Below are 13,107 nucleotides of genomic sequence, written 5' to 3'. Positions count from 1 at the left end.
CACAATGATAAACAAAACTGATCTCCCTGAACTAGCCCCTCCAAACCAACCTCCAAACAAATGACTATTAACATGCAGAATAACAGTACCCCCTGGCACCAGGCTCCCAGCAGCCCAGCCCCAAGTGGGATGGGGTGTGGGTGCTGGGAGCAGGGATGAGGGAAAGGAGGGAAGCTTCACATCACACCCAACTACCCACGCCTTTCCAAGGAATAAATACAATCTGGAGAAGGCTGTTGCTGTGTGGATATGGAAGGGGTGGAGGGGAACCCGTGGTCTTCTCCAGCATCCTCGCTGGGCAGCAGAGGAGGGGGCCCTGTACCTTGTAGTTCAGAGGGCTGAAGTGCTTGAAGCATCCAAAGCAAGTATAGGCCAGGCAGACCAGGATGGTGAGCAGCACAACCAGGAAGGCGAACAGGGTGGCAGGGGCCTTCAGACCTGGGGACAGAGATGCCAGCCTTGGAGAAGGGGTTGGGGGCCACACCTGGTGCAGGAATTGTGTGTGAATTCTCCCTAATCCCACCCCACCCCACACTCCAGCAGGTAGAATGGTGTTCTCACACAGCCAGGAGCACACAGAGTGACCCGTGGAATGGTGACCATTATCCCTGGTCAGATTTCAGGCACTGGGAGGCCAAGTCAATGGCCATTTACAGTGTCCTTGCTGGGACAGTTCCCTCCAGTCTCTGGGAGAGACAACCCTGGGCTAGGTAGGATGGAGGCTCTCCCAGCCTGACTGTGGCAGAGTCACATGTCTTCTTTTTCTTTTTCCTAAAAGGGTCAGTTTTCCCTCCAGCATGCCCCATCTCCTCTGTTTTATAAGTCATGAGGACCTGGAATCCTCCACAACACCCAAGCAATCTGGACCAGTTTTCCCATACCCTTGAGTTCAGTGCCACCAGAATTGATAAAGGGAATGTCTTCTCCCTAAGGAGCTCTGAGGCAACTGACCAGGCCTTCAGGAGGTTATACCAGAGCTTCAGCTAGCTCAGAGGCTAGGTTGTTAACACCACATTCTAATTGGATAACCAACCTACCCTCCCCCTGGGACACCACATTCTGATTGGATGCCCGACCAGCCTCCCCCTGGGGCACCATGTTCTGATTGGACACCAAGTTGATACCATTAAAGCAGCGAAGGATCTGTTAGGCCGGTAGGGATGCAGGAATATGAGGCCAAGGGCTGGGCCCCCAGGTCAGAAAGGCCACTCACCCAGGCGCAGGAAGGAGAAGAAGAAGAGCCAGAAGAGGCAGAGGATGGGAGCAGCCAAGGCCTGGTTCACTGCAGCAAAGTGGATCCTCTTCTCCAGCTTGGCGGGAAGGTAGGCGAAGTAGAGGTTGTGTCGATCCACCATGTGCTTGAGCAGAATGTAGATGAGGCCTGCAGAAGTGGGGCTGTGAGCTGGAGTCCCTGCTAGGCCCCAAGGGCATCTCTGCCCCTCTCCTCAGGATAGCAATTTTTGGCATGGAGAAGTGATCAGGCTGCTGATCTATGGCTTAAACCTGAAATTAGGCAAAATGTGCAACCTACCTGCTGGTTCTCTATTTCTCTCCTTTTCTGCATCTTTCCTCACTTTCTCCTGACCCCCAAAGAATGGCAATGTCTGTGATTCTGTCCCCATGGAACAATGAAATTCTAGAATCATCTTGGGAAAGGCTGTTTCACATGGAGATGCCTGGCCTCAATCTTCCTGGCCTCAGTCTTCCCGGCCTCAATCTTCCTGGCCCTCCCACACTGAACCCCCATACTTCAGCACCCCATGCCCTCCTGCATCCTCACAGTCTACAGATGCCCAAAGATCGTACTCTAAGGGGAGGACACAGAAGGTGGGTGATACCTTTCCTACCTGCCAAGTTCTGTTTTTTGTTTGTTTTGCAGTACTGGGCATAGAACCTAGGACACTGGACATGCTAGGCATGCATCCTGCTAATGAACTACACCCCCAATCCCTTTGGTTAATTCTTTGGCAGTAAGTAACACAGTGCAGTAATAACCAAAGTTCTCACTTTGGAGATAAGGTTGTAGCTCTGTGTAGAGCAGGTTCTTTGCATGCACAAGGCCCTGGGTTCCATCCCCAGGGGAGTAAAAAAAAATCAACCAAGAATAATATGGTCTGCTAGCCAGAGAACCTCACACCGGGACAAGTATACTAAGGGATTTCATAGCTGGGAAGCCAGTGGAAGGAATTTATTTAAAGATAAAATGAAATTTGGCGTCCCATGTTGTTTCTTGGCAGCTTTTGGTTCTAGTGGCTATAAGAGGTCCATTGTGTCCGGGATCCACAATGTCCTGGTGATGACTTTCCCTGGGAGGCTTGGTGGAATCAGCTGCCCACGTACCCTGGAACGGGCTCCAGGGCCACTTACCAAATGGCACGATGATGGGGCAGGTGATGCTGTAGGCCATGATGACAGTGAAGACGCACAGCATCCACGCATACATGGCTCCAAACTCATACTCGAAGGCCTGGTTCTGGGAGGAAGAGGTGGTAAGTAGCTCATGACACCGCTCAGTGCAGTCCAAGCGGGCTTACAAGGTGGGTTAAGGGGGACTTGGAAAATAGGAGACTTCTGGAAGTCTTTGCTATCCCTCCCCAAGCCTGATCCAGTTTCTCTGTGGTGCTGGGGATCAAACACAGGGCCTTGCACTTGCTAAGTAGGAGCTCTATCCCCAGCCCAGGAATTAGTGGATTTTAGTTGTTTATATGTACGTATATGGGACCAAACTGGTTAAAATATAAAAATCCTTGCCAGGCTTGGTGGTACACACTTGAAATCCCAGTGACTTGGGAGGCTGAGACAGGAGGATCACAAATTTGAGGCCAGCCTCATCAACTTAGGAAGACATTTCAAAATAAAATGGTCTGGGGGTGTAGCTTGATGGTAAAGTTCTCCCTACTCCCCACCCCAAATTTAAACCCTAGTACAAAAAGGGAAAAAAAATCCCAAAGTTCTCTCCTGTAGCTCATGAGTTAGAGTGGAATCTAAATGGTGACATTCCAGGTTCTAAAGCAGCTTTGGCCCTGGATGAGGTTTGAGAAGCCTTTGGCCCAGCACTTAGCACTAGTAGGTGGCCAGGTAAATCCAGGTCAGGGCTCTAGCAAGGGAGTCAGAGATGGGATGATACCTGCTTGACGTTCCGGCGGTCAGCGGCTGTTTTGGCCATGATCATGCGGAAGGTGTAGAGGATGAGGCCCGGCAGCCGCAGCAGCTCCATGCCGTTGCCGATGAAGGCTGAGGCGATGATGTAGTTCACAAAGAAGGCACCCTGGTCTGGCAGGAAGACGCACCTGGGGAACCCAGCGGGGTCTGTAAGCTAGCAGCCAGGGAGCCTCCTTCCCACCAGAGGGAGAGGCAGGAGCCCCTTGGAGGGCTTCAGCCTCATTCTCTCATTCGGCATGTGTTTGTGGAGCACATCTATGTGCCAGGCGCGGAGACTGAAACTCAGCCTTCCACTCTGCTGTCCTTGCATTTACGTGCTGTCTGGGGGATACACACAAATGTCCAAATATACTGTATGCCGGGCAAGTGCTCCAGGGGAACTCAAGCAGGTCGGGATGTCCACGATGTTAGCAGGGTGGTGAGAGAGGCCTCTCTAATGAGCCCACACTTGTGCAGAGACGTGAAAGAGCAAAACATATAGATGCCTAAGCAGGGGGCGTTTCAGGCAAAGGGAACCCCAGACAGCCCCACCTCCAAGGAGGTGTGTGCCTGGCATTTCCAAGGAACAGCACAAGGGTGGGGGACCACGCAGACAGCTACTACTGTCATCCTCCCAGCTGCGTGCTGGATGAGGGCAGTGCTGGGAGGAGGGAGATATGGTCATGGGATTCTGGATCTATCTTAGAGATAGATAGACTGGGTGTGGTGTGGGAAAGAAAGGAGATAGATGAACTCCATTTTTTTTTTTTTTTTTTTTTTTTTGCTGCAGAAACTAGAAAAACATTATGGAAGGGCGGGGAACTATGGGAGGGCAGATTTGGGAATAAAAAGTCAAGCATTTGGTTTTAGGAAAATTAAAATCTGCAATGTCCAGCAGAGATCAGATGGAGTTGAGACAGGAATTGGGATTTGGATAGAAGAGTCTGCAGGTGCAGTGTAGAGTGATTAACGTAGGAGTGTTTGCTCTCTGAGTGTGTGTGCACATGTGTGCTGAAAGCCACCCTGCCTCAGAGTTACATCCCCAGCAGCACTGAAGTCAGGGATGCACCTGAGGTCACCTAAAGGGGGACTATAGATAGAGAACCAAGTGTGAGCCCTCAGGTAGCTAATGTCCAGGTTAGGGAGATTTGAAGGATCTAGGAAGGTGCTGCCACTGGACAGGATTGCTGAGAGCAGAGGCCCAGAGCTGAGTGAAGATAGCGTTTCAAGGGAAGGGAGTTTCAATCAAATGTGTCAGATGTTGCTGATAAATCACAGAAGATGGGAACTAAGAGCTGGCCGTTGAATTTGGCAATCTGGAAGTCACTGTCAACCTAGACAAGAGCTGGGTGGGTACAGGCATGGCTGCCAGCTCTTGAATCATTGCTCTACCCAGGAAAACTCACTTAAAATAATTGGCCCCATCCTCACAGGTAGGGGCCAATGAAAACATACCCTTGGAAGAGTTAATCCCAGGCCTCTGGGCCTATATTTAGCCCCAAAGTACAATGCAATAGAGGCTGGGCTTAAATCTCAACTCTAATTAGCTGGGTAACCTTAAATGAGTTAACCAAAATCTCTGCGTCTCAGTCTCTTCATCTGTAAAATGGAGATAATAACAATAGGTACCTCATAGCTTGTTACAAAGGTTAAATGAGAAAAAGATGTATAAAGGATTTAGCACAGCACTTTTGTGATTAACATTATTGTTCAGTGGGTGTGGTATAGGTCAACTATAAAACTAATAAAACACACATCAGCCATAAATTGAACCCCATTTTCCCAACAAAAATAATCCCCAGACCAGACAGTCTCTCCGGCTGCTGTGCTTAATTATTATCCTCCTTCCCTGCTCCCTGGCACCACAGAGACCCAGCAGTTCCTTTTCCCTGAGCGGCTCTGTGCTCAGTAAGTAAGAATCAAAGAATAGAAATGACTGTTGCTGAGTTTTGGCCTAAAAGATTAATCACATTTCTGCAAGGGTAGCACAAAGTGGGTCAGTTCCCCTGGTGTATACCAGGCACCTGTCAGGGGTACTTATAATGCCCCAGGCCCTACCGTTGGGGTTAGCAAGATGCCTGACTACCACCCCAGCCCTTCCACTGTGGCCCCGGACCGAGGACCTGTGGACCTGGACCCAGGACGGTGGTTCCAGAACTCCATCTGTCTGATACTTACTCCAATCTGATAGAGGTCTCAGAGGAAGTTTTGTCAAAGAGCCACCGGAAGAAAAAATCCAGACTGAAACACAAATGAATCTCAGTTTATTTCTTTTCTTTTTTGTAGTGCTGGGGATGGAACCCAGAGTCTCACACATGCTCTACAACTGAACCACTGGGCTACCCACCCCCAGCCCCTAAGAGTTTAGTTCTAACACTCCGTGTGACCACGATATATTTTCATCTTGTTCCACTCTAAAAACAGGCCAGATCTTAAAATCTACCTTTGTTCTCTACAATGCCTCTTACTACAATGTGAGTCATTGGGCTTTTTAAAAGTTTTTTTTGAAACTTCCCTCCCTCCTTAAGATAATCACAGCTCTGATTAGACCCTCCCTAAGAAGAAGTCCCTAATAAGTTCTGTGTGCAGACTTTTTTTTTTTTTTTTTTTTTTAAGGAAGATGATATTTTCAGGAGAATCAATTAACCGGTACAACTGGAACCCAAGTAAACAGCACAGGCTTAAAAGTTGTTAGGGAGTTGCATCTGCTCCAAAACTATTCACATTCTCCTTGGGGCAAGCATTCCCAGAGGTGGCCCTAATTCTGAATTTAGGACAGGAGGCAGAGGTGTATACCTGGTGAGACCCAGGGAGGGCAGAATCAGCACCATGAAGATCAAGAATATGTAGACCTTGGTCATCATGATCCGGTTTTCTCCTGACCTGAAGGAAGTCAGAGATGAGTATTTATGGTCCCCCAAAAGCTCCAGGTGCTCCCAACTAAGGCCCTGCTATGTGCCCATTGCCCTGGCTTGGATTGTCAGAGACGTCCTTTTTAGTGGGGGGATGTCGAGGCTCTGGCACTCACTTGGTCCAGTGAGACTCCAGCAGCGTAGAGTAGTAGACAATGGATGGGAGCAGGGCCGAGAAGGACCAGAGGAGGAGTGTTGGGAAGAATTGGCTGACAATCGGGTTCTGGAAGACAAAGTCCATAGCAGAGAGACTTGGAGGGGCTCTGGGCCACAGGGGCTGACCTGAGGGCATGGTGGCTCAGTGGACTCTTGGGGCAGAGTCTTGGTCATCCTCCAGAATCAATGTTGTGCTGGGTACAGGGTAGACAGTTCTCAAATATTGATCAAATAAACAATAATAGCCCCTTATGATTCTATAGCTCTTTATAGCAAAGAAGGCAATTTCACACATAACAGAACTCCATTTATCTGATGGACAACGTCTCTGTTCCCTATAGAAAATGAATGGCTGATGCTAAGGAAGACCAAAGCTTAAGGCCAGGGCCCCTCTCCAGTTGGCCTTTCCACTCAGCTCCCACTGGTCCAACTGCAGTTTACCAGGACGCTGTGCTGTTTGATCCCAATCCTGTTATGCTGGTTATACTTGTTGTCATTATATGACTTAACTTATTATTTTCACTGATTAAATGGACATAAAAATAGGAAGAAATTCTCTTTGAATACTAAACTGGGGCTGAGAGTGTAGTTCAATGGCAGAGTGTTTGCCATCACCCATGTGGGGCCCTGGTTTCCATCGCCAGCACCTTGAAAAACAAATAAACCAACCAATGAAAGAAAGGGAGAGGAAGAATGAACAAATGAACTAAGCTGGATATTTTGAAAAGATTTATAAAGGCAATTTCTTAAAAGTGCTGTTGAATTAGATAAGAGTAAATTAACTGTAAAAGACCAAGAGATATGAAATCTAGGAGGTTTTGTACTTGGAATGGCTTTGCAAGTATCTTTTAAGTCCTTGCTTTGCTTTATTTATCTATTTTTAGGTGCTGGGGTTAGAACCAGGTCCTTGCACATGCTAAGTACTTGCTCTACCACTGAGCTTTGTCACCTGACTAAATTCTTACTGTATTTCAAAGAAACCCACGCTGGAATCACAAATGATGAAATAAGAGTGCAATTTATGTAAAACAGACAAAGAGGAACCCAACCCAGCAAATCCATCTTCAAAAGAACAGATCTTGTCCCTATAAAAGATTACCAAAGGAAATAAGCATTTACCTGCTGTAAATCTAAATCAAACTGCTGGATGTATACCTAGGTAGCCTTTTATCACATGGCAGATAAGAGCTCCAACCACACACCAGCTCGCTGGATCATTATCACAACCTGAGCATTCTATGGCAGGTATTCCAACCCCAGCTCCTGGGTGAAACACTCACAATCAGAATTCATTACCCAGGGATGATTAGCCCAGTGGAATTGGAAAAAAGAAAAAGAAAAAAGATCCAGGTAGATATTTTAGCAAAGTAAAGTATGGGAAAATTGTTTCTCAATAGATGTCTATTTAGAGGGTGTTCAGGCTGTTATTCTAATGATTCATCTTTGCTTTTTGTTTTGTTTTGTTTTGGTCGTTCAAAACATTACATAGTTCTTTTTTTTTTTTTTAGAGAGTGAGAGAGGGAGAATTTTTAATATTTATTTTTTAGTTCTCGGCGGACACAACATCTTTGTTGGTATGTGGTGCTGAGGATCAAACCCGGGCCGCACACATGCCAGGCGAGCGCGTTACCGCTTGAGCCACATCCCCAGCCCTACATAGTTCTTAATATATCATATTTCACAATTTGATTCAAGTGGGTTATGAACTCCCATTTTTACCCCATATACAAATTGCTGTATCACATCAGTTACACTTCCATTGATTTACATATTGCCATTCTAGTGTCTGATGTATTCTGCTGTCTATCCTATTCTCTACTATCCCCCCTCCCCTTCCCTCCCCTCCCCTCCCCTCTTCTCTCTCTACCCCCTCTACTGTAAATCATTTCTTCCACTTGTATTATTCTTCTCTTACCCCTCATTTCCTCTTATATGTAATTTTGTATAACCCTGAGGATCACCTTCCATTTCCATGCAATTTCCCTTCTCTCTCCCTTTCCCTCCCACCTCTCATCCCTGTTTAATGTTAATCTTCTTCTCAAGCTCTTCGTCCCTACCCTGTCCTTGGTTACTCCCCTTATATCAAAGAAGTCATTTGGCATTTGTTTTTTAAGGATTGGCTAGCTTCGCTTAGCATAATCTGCTCTAATGCCATCCATTTCCCTCCAAATTCTATGATTTTGTCATTTCTTAATGCAGAGTAATACTCCATTGTGTATAAATGCCACATTTTTTTATCCATTCATCTATTGAAGGGCATCTAGGTTGCTTCCACAATCTTGCTATCGTGAATTGTGCTGCTATGAACATCGATGTAGCAGTGTCCCTGTAGCATGCTCTTATTAGGTCTTTAGGGAATAGACCAAGAAGGGGAATAGCTGGGTCAAATGGTGGTTCCATTCCCAGCTTTCCAAGAAATCTCCATACTGCTTTCCAAATTGGCTGCACCAATTTGCAGTCCCACCAACAATGAACAAGTGTACCCTTTTCCCCGCATCCTCGCCAGCACTTGTTGTTGGACTTCATAATGGCTGCCAATCTTACTGGAGTGAGATGATATCTTAGGGTGGTTTTGATTTGCATTTCTCTACTAGCGATGGTGAGCATTTTTTCATGTACTTATTGATTGATTGTATGTCCTCCTCTTAGAAGTGTCTGTTCAGGTCCTTGGTCCATTTGTTGATTGGGTTATTCGTTATCTTATTGTCTAATTTTTTGAGTTCTTTGTATACTCTGGATATTAGGGCTCTATCTGAAGTGTGTGGAGTAAAGATTTGTTCCCAGGATGTAGGCTCCCTGTTTACCTCTCTTATTATTTCTTTTGCTGAGAAAAAACTTTTTAGTTTGAGTAAGTCCCATTTGTTGATTCTAGTTGTTAACTCTTGCGCTATGGGTGTCCTATTGAGGAATTTGGAGCCCGACCCCACAGTATGTAGATCATAGTCAACTTTTTCTTCTATCAGACGCCGTGTCTCTGATTTAATATCAAGCTCCTTGATCCATTTTGAGTTAACTTTTGTGCATGGCAAGAGAAAGGGATTCAGTTTCATTTTGATGCAAATGGATTTCCAGTTTTCCCAGCACCATTTGTTGAAGATGCTATCCTTCCTCCATTGCATGCTTTTAGCCCCTTTATCAAATATAAGATAGTTGTAGTTTTGTGGATTGGTTACTGTGTCCTCTATTCTGTACCATTGGTCCACCCGCCTGTTTTGGTACCAGTACCATACTGTTTTTGTTACTATTGCTCTGTAGTATAGTTTGAAGTCTGGTATCGCTATACCGCCTGATTCACACTTCCTGCTTAGCATTGTTTTTGCTATTCTGGGTCTTTTATTATTCCATATAAATTTCATGATTGTTTTATCTATTTCTACAAGAAATGCTGTTGGGATTTTGATTGGCATTGCATTGAACTTATAGAGGACTTTTGGTAATATTGCCATTTTGATGATGTTAGTTCTGCCTATCCATGAACAGGGTATATTTTTCCATCTTCTAAGGTCTTCTTCTATATCTCTCTTTAGGGTTCTGTAGTTTTCATTGTATAAGTCTTTCACCTCTTTTGTTAGGTTGATTCCCAAGTATTTTATTTTTGGGGGGGATATTATGAATGGAGTAGTTGTCCTCATTTCCGTTTCAGAGGATTTGTCGCTGATATACAGGAATGCATTTGATTTATGCGTGTTGATTTTATATCCTGCCACTTTGCTGAATTCATTTATTAGCTCTAATAGTTTCTTTGTAGACCCTTTTGGGTCTGCTAGGTATAGAATCATGTCATCTGCAAATAGTGATAATTTAAGTTCTTCTTTTCCTATTTTTATGCCTTTAATTTCTTTCGTCTGTCTAATTGTTCTGGCCAGTGTTTCGAGGACTATGTTGAACAGAAGTGGTGAGAGAGGGCATCCCTGTCTTGTTCCAGATTTTAGAGGGAATGTTGTTTTGTTTTTGAAACATGATCTCACTAAGTTGCTGAGACTGACCTCGAATTTGCAATCCTGCCTCAGCCTTCCAGGTTGCTGGGATTACAGCTATGTGCCACCACATCTGGCCATCTAAGGTGGGTTTTTTGTTGTTGTTGTTTGTTTGTTTGCTTTTTGTTTTGGTATCAGAAATTGAACCCAGGGGTGCTTAACCATTGAGCCACATCCCCCCCTAAACTTAAATTTTTGTTTTTTATTTTGACACAGGGTCTTGCTATGTTGCTCAGACTGGCCTCAAACTTGTGAACCTCCTGCCTCAGCCCCCAAGCCACTGGGATTACAGGAATGGGTCACTGTGCCCCAGCTAAGGTATTTTGAAAATCATTCATTAACTATATAGAATAAACTACTTTAAAATGAGATTATGAGAAACTAAAACATAAAGAAATCATCATCCATGATCCTGCCACCCCAATCAACAAAGAGCTTTTCATTCTTTCCTGTCCCTTCTCCATAGTGTCTACTATTTACACGAATCACCATATATTCCCTGGAACCATTGATTAGAGATAATTTGACATTCTGCTTTTATCATAAGTCCCTTCTCTGTGCCACAAAACCTTTATAATTTTTATTAGATGCTTAACATTCTATCAGGCTGAATATATCTCATTCAGCTCAAATGATCCCTCCTGTTGAGCATTTTTAGGTTGATTCCATTAACTTAATATATGTATCTACATAGACATATTAACTGTAAAAACACTGTAATAAACATGGTCATGCTTTTAAACCCCTGCTTGGGGTTTAAAAGTGCAGACATGAGCTGAGTAACTTGGCCTCCTGGTTCAGTCCCCCCAAACCCTTTGACCCTCATTCCTCCCCCACCCAGGATGCCCTTTTCTTGCTGGCCCTCCTGGATGGGCCTCGCAGCACAGTCACTCACATTTAATGCATGGATGGGTTTGGTGACATTGAACTTGTCCATGGTGGACAGGATGATGGAGGGTGTGGTCAGGAAAAACAGCACTATGAAGAGGGTGAAGTTGATGCCCAGCCATTGGAGCCACCAGCGGAGGCCCTGGATGGAGAGGTTCTTCCTGCAGAGGGGGGGACACAGGCCCAAAGGCTTATCTCCCAGGCATAGGCCAACAGTGCCAGCAGTGCTTAGGTGGGTGAGGTCAGATTTAGACATGCCAGGAGACCAGCCTAGGAGTTCTGGCTGAGTGCGTAGTACTTGGCCTTCAGGAGTAAAGTCAAGTTCTCTGCACTGGCCTTCAGCTATAAGAAGGCCGAGTTTCAGTTCCCCAGCTCAGACGGAAAAACACTATTCACTGCTGACGTGGCTCCTCGCCAGAGTCTGGGAACCAAAACCTACTAAAGAGATGTCACGAGCACCCAAACGGACCAAACAAAGCTTCAGCGTGACCTTTTTGCAACATCTGCAATGCCCTGTGACTAACAACACATTCTTCCCAATGGTACCATAGGTTGGGGTGCAAGGAGGTAACAGGCAGAGAAAAAGGGGCACAGGCACAGCTGGAGCCTGCTCTGGACCCTCATTTCCACCAAGAACAGACCCACAAACCAATCCCAAGTTTGAATCAGCGAGCAAAACTGTCAGAGGCTAAACTTAAATTCAATGGAGACAGGCATCCAGAACTCCTTCGTGCAGGTACCAGAGACCACTCTGGTCAGGCAGCCAGGCTGGGCCTCCATCCTCAGCATCCACTATACTTAAATCTCCTCCATGGCTCTGGGGATAGCTTGGCTCACCAGCTGTGCAGTATGTGTAATGTGGTAGCCATAAGCTACATGTGTTAATGAGCACTTGAAATATGGTCTCAACTGAGAAGTGTTAGAAGCCTAAAATATGCAATAGCTTTCTAAGACTAAGCATGTAAAAGAGAATGTAAAGAAGTCTCAATTAAAAAATATAATTACATCTGCCAGAGTTAACATTTTGGATATATTAGGAGAGAGATATTATTAATATTAACTTGAATGGTTTCCTTTTTTAACAGACCTACTAGGAAATTTAAATTACATATAGAGTTCATATTATCTTTTCGCTGGACACTGTTTGAATGCTAGCGAGAAATAGTGGAGGCAAGAACTAGGTGTGGCCATCCCAGTTGGGCCACATAGAGTACATCATGGCACCTGGGCCCAGTGAATTACACGAGACGTGTAGATCTCCACTGAATGTCAGGTCACACCTATGCCCTGGGTGACAGAATGGCCAGCAGGAGCCCAGGTCTCTCTTCCACCCCTTCCCTGGCCTGGGAGCTCACCAGCAGATGTCCTCTGGGTATGAGGCAAAGGTGACTGTCCAGTTGGAGATGCAGAGTTCTCTGCTATAGGAAGACGGCTGGGGCTCACCTTTGCACCGAAGGCCCTGACACTTGCAGGCGTTGAAGTCTTTCAGGATGCTGCCAGGAAATGCAGAACCAGTCAGGGCCCAGCTCAGCTGAGGTACCACATACATCAAACGGTGCCAAGGAAAAGTGGGAGCCGCACGGCACAAGTCTTTGCTTTAACATTCTCTTATTGTAGTGAAAGAGGTGTCATGCTTGGCACACTATGTCTTTTTTAAGTTTTTTTTTTTTAATCCTTACCCTGCAGCAAAGGATTACTGGTCCCATCTCATACACAAGGAAACAGGCTCACCAAGTTAGCCCGCTGTTTGCACTTCCCCGACACAATGCTCCTCCGATGGGCCACTCCCTCCACCTGCCCATGAGGCTGGAGCTCTGATCCGATCCTGCTGCCAGCCCAGGGGATCATATCTTCCCTTCACCCCTAGCCTGACAGCATTAGGCCACATCACACACTGCCTGATCCTAAACTCTCTCCCAGGACACCCACCTGCACCCTCATCATTTCCACTCTTTCCCCCTTTGGCCTCCCATGAAGAACCCAACACCTCTTGACTCCTGTCTCCCTTCCTACTGGCCTCCTCCCACCCCTGG

General features: G+C 45.9%; 1 protein-coding gene across 3 annotated transcripts in view; it reads right to left on the bottom strand.

The window, feature by feature from the left end:
* The window catches only part of TMEM63A (transmembrane protein 63A), a 40,126-nt gene that overhangs the window by 2,839 nt on the left and 24,180 nt on the right, over window positions 1–13,107 (bottom strand). For all 3 annotated transcript variants that reach the window (XM_081297825.1, XM_081297826.1, XM_081297827.1), the window contains 9 exons: window positions 12,430–12,567; window positions 11,082–11,235; window positions 6,170–6,276; window positions 5,938–6,024; window positions 5,320–5,382; window positions 3,128–3,290; window positions 2,368–2,473; window positions 1,214–1,381; window positions 323–438 (listed from right to left, as the gene is read on the bottom strand). In XM_081297825.1, the coding sequence (XP_081153951.1) occupies window positions 323–438; window positions 1,214–1,381; window positions 2,368–2,473; window positions 3,128–3,290; window positions 5,320–5,382; window positions 5,938–6,024; window positions 6,170–6,276; window positions 11,082–11,235; window positions 12,430–12,567 (1,102 nt within the window). The remainder of the gene's footprint in view (window positions 1–322; window positions 439–1,213; window positions 1,382–2,367; window positions 2,474–3,127; window positions 3,291–5,319; window positions 5,383–5,937; window positions 6,025–6,169; window positions 6,277–11,081; window positions 11,236–12,429; window positions 12,568–13,107) is intronic.

The sequence above is a fragment of the Spermophilus citellus genome (genome assembly GCF_964194105.1).
Source record: "Spermophilus citellus genome assembly, chromosome: 6".
NCBI lineage: Eukaryota > Metazoa > Chordata > Mammalia > Rodentia > Sciuridae > Spermophilus > Spermophilus citellus.
Note: the sequence above shows the minus strand (reverse complement) of the source record. Positions and strands in the feature narration are given on the sequence as shown.